The 5,689-nt window shown below is 55.8% G+C and overlaps 1 protein-coding gene across 1 annotated transcript in view; it reads right to left on the reverse strand.

Moving 5' to 3' along the window:
• LOC116546912 (kinesin-like protein KIF17) overlaps positions 1-5,380 on the reverse strand; it is a gene marked incomplete at its 3' end in the record, with an annotated part of 8,334 nt that extends 2,954 nt beyond the window's left edge. Inside the window, exon 1 of the mRNA XM_032273026.1 lies at positions 5,192-5,380. Coding sequence (XP_032128917.1) covers positions 5,192-5,221 — 30 coding nt within the window. The remainder of the gene's footprint in view (positions 1-5,191) is intronic.
• Between the last annotated feature and the right edge of the window lie 309 nt (positions 5,381-5,689).

Genomic DNA, 5,689 nt, shown 5'->3' on the forward strand with positions numbered 1-5,689 from the left:
CCCGAGTAGCTGGGACCACAGGCACCCACCACCACAGTCGGCTAATTTTTTTGTATTTTTGGTAAAGATGGGGGTCTTGCCATGTTGCCCAGGCTGGTCTGTAACTCCTGACCTCAAGCAATCTGCCCACCTCGGCCTCCCAAAGTTCTGGGATTATGGGCATGAGCCACGGCACCCAGCCTCCATCTTGGGAAAACATGCTGCCACCTGCCTGCCCAGGATCGGCACTAGCCTGCTCCTCCTTGGGGAAGGTTTCTGCTTTTTGGGTTTGGAGAGATGGGTCTCCCATTCCATTCTCCTGAGGCGCCTCCTGGGGCTTTGGCCTTTGCTTCTTTTGGGAGTTTTCAGCATTTCACTACCCCAGGATGAGGAATCCTGGGATACAGTCAAGGGCAGGACACGCTTGCCTAGGGAAGGGGTGTGAACAGGTGCAAGTGGGTGTGAATAGGTGTGAATAATGTGTGAATGGTATGAACAGGTGTGAATGGTGTGTGAATGGTGTGTGAATGGGAGTGTGAGCTCTCAGCAGCACCCTCTTTCCTCACAGCCCTCCACAGCTGCTGTCTTCTGACACCAGGGCAAGGGCCACCAGTAGCTTCTTTTCCTTCTTTAGCTCTGTCTGTCTCTCCAGCTTCCTAGTAATCTCAGGAGCTGCTTCTTCTGCCTGAACCATTGCTTCCTTCATGATAGTCTCTATTTATTTGATTATAGTTTATTGTTGACCTCCCTCCCCTAGCAGAAGGCACCCTCCAGAGAGCAAGAACCACAGCTTGTCTTTTTTTTTTTTTTAGATGGAGTCTCGCTCTGTCACTCAGGCTGGAGTGCAGTGGCACGATCTCAGCTCACTGCAACCTCTGCCTCCCTGGTTCGAGCGATTCTCCTGCCTCAGCCTCCTGAGTAGCTGGGACTACAGGTGTGCACCACCACACCTAGCTAATTTTTTATGTTTTTGGTAGAGACGGGGTTTCACCATCTTGGCCAGGCTGAAAGGACCATCCTGTCTTGTAGCCTCAGACCCTACCAGAGGAGGGATTCGATGAACACCTGCGGAACCAGTAAATGCAAGAGCAGAGCCGCAGGTTCACGGGCATCTGTCACACACAGCCCGAGAGACGGGCAGGCAGGGCACTATGAATTAAAGGTAGTCTGGGACCCTCTGTCTTCTGGAGTCACTGCTGGTAGAGGTGCCTGCTGCTGCAGTAAGCCAGGGAGGCGGGACAAGGACAGGGATGGGGTGGGCGAGCACCACGGCACACTCGCACCCCTCCAGATCCCTTTGGCAAATACAAAGTGGCATAGACAGCACTGATTTAGGCTCCCAGGGAGGGAGACAAGGAGATGGAGAGTAATTCAGCTGTAACCATGCATTCTTCCATACATGTTCAGATACACCTGAACCTCAAAACAATGCCTGCAGTGTTACGGAGGCCCAAGGACGCTCCATGACCAGGCAACTCCTCAGACCCTGCAGCCCTCTCCTCCCCTGCCCCTGCTCTCGCCGCCCTCCTCACCCAGCAGGCATCAGGGCCTGTGACTCCAGTCAGCAAGCATCCCTGACTTCCTCACCCAGCCCCTGTGTTGCTTTCTCCCAGCCCAGCCCTGACCCTGGTTAAACCCAGGCCTCACCCTACAATACATGGATGGAAACACACACATATGCATGTGCACATGCACACATATGCACACACACTTATGTACAGATACAAGCACACATGCATGCACACATGTACACGTGCACACGCGCATACGTATGTACACACCTGCACACATGCACACTTATGTACACATACACGCAAGCACACACACACATAGGCATGCACACACACATGCACGTGTGTACACACGTACACAGTGCACATGCATGCACGTGCGCACATGCACAAATTAATTAATTAATTTATTTATTTGAGTCAGAGTTTCGCTCTGTCAACCAGGTTGGAGTGCAGTGGCATGGCCTCAGTTCGCTGTAACCTCTGCCTCTTGGGTTCAAGTGATTCCCCTGCCTCAGCCACCCAAGTAGCTGATCACAGGCACGTGACACCACACCCAGCTATTTTTTGTATTTTTAGTAGAGACGGGGTTTCACCATGTTGGCCAGGTTGGTCCTCTCATGTGAGGCTGGTCTTGAACTCCTGACCTCAAGTGATCCGCCCGCCTCGGCCTCCCAAAGTGCTGGGATTACAGGCCTGAGCCACCGCGCCCGGCCCCATTCTCACTTTTAAACATGGGCCCTGGATCTCAGGCAGGCAGGCTTCTACATGGCTGAGCCCACAGCCCCAGTCCTACCTGTTAGCTCCGTCTTCCCAACCCTCCACTCCCCCCACATTCCCTGCCTGTAAATCAGAGACAGGGAGGCACAGGACTCCCTCACCTTCCCGTCCACCTGCGGGTCTACCTGGAAGCTCCACCTCCTTGGAATCCGAGCACCCAGCTCCAGGACCTTGTGCTTGCAGTCTGCCCCTCCTTCCTAGACCTCGACTTCTCCCTCTGTGCTGGATCACTCCTGACAGTCTACGAGACATGCCCTCTTGCTTCCAACATTTAAAGCATGAAAAACCCTTTCTTGGCCCCACACCCGCTCCAGCTAGCGTATCCAGCACCCAGCACACACGCACAATATGCCTGTTAAGGACTGAACGGCGGAGCTGACCCCCGGCTCCTACTTGGTACATGACACACAGCCCACCAAGGAGAAGATGCCCCTTTGTTTCATCCTCTTACATCCTCAGAAAGCAGCAGGAAAGCCGCTAGCGATGAGACAGAGGCTCAGAGAGCTCAACCAACCTGCCCAAGGCCACAGAGCCCATAAGGATGGACTCACAGAAAGTGAAAGCTGGGCGGACCCTAGGAATCTGCTAGTCCAAAACTCTGGCTCAGACTGGGGACCCAAGCCCATGCCTTCTCTCCTACAAAGACGGGCCTCCTCCCTTTTCCTGAATGAAAGGGAAACATGGTTCCAGGCGCATAGTAGGTGCTCAACAAATATGAGAGTTGTGAAAAAGAGCACATGGAAGGGAGGAGGGAAGCAGGGACAGCAGAGGGGTGGGGGGCACAGACATCTTCAACCCTTCCTCCAAGCATGGCTCACAGAAGACACCTCAGGGTTTCTTGGAATCCTGGTGGCAGTGGCATCAGGCAGTAGCACTCTGACGCAGTGGCCACTGGGCAACCCCATGAGGAGGAGGAGGCAGGCGACCCCTTCCCCAGGGCAGAAAGCACTCCCGTCAGTGGCACCTCTAGGGGCCTGCCAAGAATAGTGTCGCTTCTCCCTGGTGACCACCAGGGCGCGGCAGTGCCCTACTTACTGGACAGTGGGGACCGCTGGACACACCAGGTTCTGGGGAAGGAAGCCTCCGTCCTGCGCAGCCCGCCCCACCCCTGCATCTGTGACCAAAGGCCCCCGGGCTGCTGTGTGACTCCATGCCCACTCCGAACTCCGGCAGGGTCACTTCTCTGGTTTCTGTGGGCTTGCCTGCGTTCAGCCAGGGTAGGCAGTGCCCGCTGCGGAGCTCCCAAAGCCTGCAGGGGCGGGCGGCATCCACTGGGGGCACCAACGAGCCTCTCCCCAAACAGCACAGGTCCCACCCACCACGTGCAGCCCCCGAGGCTCTAGGGTGAATTTCTCCCAGGCCTCTAGCCCGCAGAACTGAGTCCCCCCAGTTCCTCCCGTTTGCCCCAAAGGCTGGGCCCCAGGTCCCCAAAGGGTCCCCAACAGGGGCTTCCGGGGCCTAAGGGTGCACCCCAATGGGTGGCTGTAGTTGAGTGGCCGGGGTCCAGCTGCAGACACATCCAGGGCCCAGTCCCTGGAGAGCTCGCTCTGCCTGGCATTAGGTTGCACATCAGGAAAAGCCCTGGCCTTTCTAAAGGGACTGTCAGGCCCTGCGCGATGACGGTTCACACCTGTAATTCCAACACTTTGGGAAGCCGAGGTGGGAGGATTGCTTGAGCCCAGGAGTTCAAGACCAGCCTGGGCAACATAGACAGACCCCATCACTACAAAAAATTTTTAAAATTAGCCAAGCCTAATGACATGCACCTGTGGTCTCAGCTACTTAGGAAGCTGAGGTGGGAGGAGCACCTGAGCCAGAGAGTTTGAGGCTGCAGTGAGTTGAGATTGCACCATTGCACTCCAGCCTGGGCGACAAGATGCTGTCTCAAATAAATAGGGCTGGGCGCGGTGGCTCATGCCGGTAGCCCAGCACTTTGGGAGGTTGAGGCAGGTGGATCACGACGTTGAGATCAAGACGATTCTGGCCAACATGGTGAAACTCCGTCTCTACTAAAATAACAAAAATTAGCTGGGAGTGGTGGCACACGCCTGTAGTCCCAGCTACTCGGGGTGCTGAGGCCAGAATCACTTGAACCCAAGAAGGCAGAGGTTGCAGTGAGCCGAGATGGTGCCACTGCACTCCAGCCTGGGCGGCAGAGCAAGATTCCGTCTCATAAATAAATAAATGAACAAAAAAAGGGACTGCCACATGTCAAACTGCACCGCATGCTCAGGTCTCAGGATGCAGCCTTTAGGCGGGAATCTCTGGAAACCAACAGAGCAGGGAGTCAGGGATGGAGCCAAAGGCAGGAGTTGGGAGCCCTCCCCCACGCCTGGCAATGGAAATTCAGCTCTGGGGATCCACTCTGCCTCTGGAAATCAGGGGCATCACCTGACCCGCTGCTTCCGAGGAATGTTGGGAGGCACCCACATGAGAGAAGCCAGGTGCCCCAGGTGGCAGCTTTTTCCAGCAGGCCAACACCACACACCCGCTGGTCAAACAGGCTGCCTGGCTCAGACCCCCGTTTGTTGGCGGCTGCTGGGGGACAGAATCCTCCCACCCGACTGCCTCACCTCTGCAGCAGCCATCCACAGCCACCCCTCCTTCAAAAGGGGAGACCACACCCCGGAGATGCCCCTGGACCCTTCTATTATCACCACGCAGGCCCTGAGGCGGCACTGACTGCAGTCTGGAGTCAGGAACCCAAGTTCAAATCCTGCCTCAGACTCTTTGCCGTGTGACCTTGGGCAAGTCCTGGCATCTCCTTGAGCCTCAGCTTTCTTAGGATCAACCCCAGGGTGAAGGTGTGGTGATATCACACTGGAGCTGTGCCCTCCTTGGACCCCAAGAGCAGCCCTGCCCCTCCTGCTGGGCCCCACCTGCCCGCCCCTTCTCCTTGTTCCCACCCACGTGGGTCTCACCTCCCGGATCAGCTGCTTCTCGGCTTCCATGTCATACTGGATCACAGGCGGAGCCAACAGCTTCTCCGCCACCTGCACAGAGTCTGGGGGCGCCTGACTGGACAGCAGGGCTGGGGGAGACACAGAAATTAGCAGCCAGAACGAGGAATTAGCACATGATATGCAGGAAATAAGCAGTAATCTGTAAAAAGATGACCTCATGGTAGGCCAGGCATGGTGGCTCATGCCTGTAATCCCCGCACTTTGGGAGGCCAAGGCAGGCAGATCACAAGGTCAGGAGATCGAGACCATCCTGGCCAACATGGTGAAACTGTGTAACTACTAAAATACAAAAAAAAAAAAAAAAAGAAAAAAGAAAAGAAATTAGCCAGGCGTGGTGGCCCACACCTGTAGTCCCGGCTACTCAGGAGGCTGAGGCAGGGAAATCACTTGAACCCGGGAGGCAGAGATTGCAGTGAGCTGAGATCACACCACTGCGTTCTAGCCTGGCAACGGAGC

The sequence above is a fragment of the Sapajus apella genome, unplaced genomic scaffold (genome assembly GCF_009761245.1).
Source record: "Sapajus apella isolate SASKATOON/1434 unplaced genomic scaffold, GSC_monkey_1.0 scaffold1658, whole genome shotgun sequence".
NCBI classification, from domain to species: domain Eukaryota; kingdom Metazoa; phylum Chordata; class Mammalia; order Primates; family Cebidae; genus Sapajus; species Sapajus apella.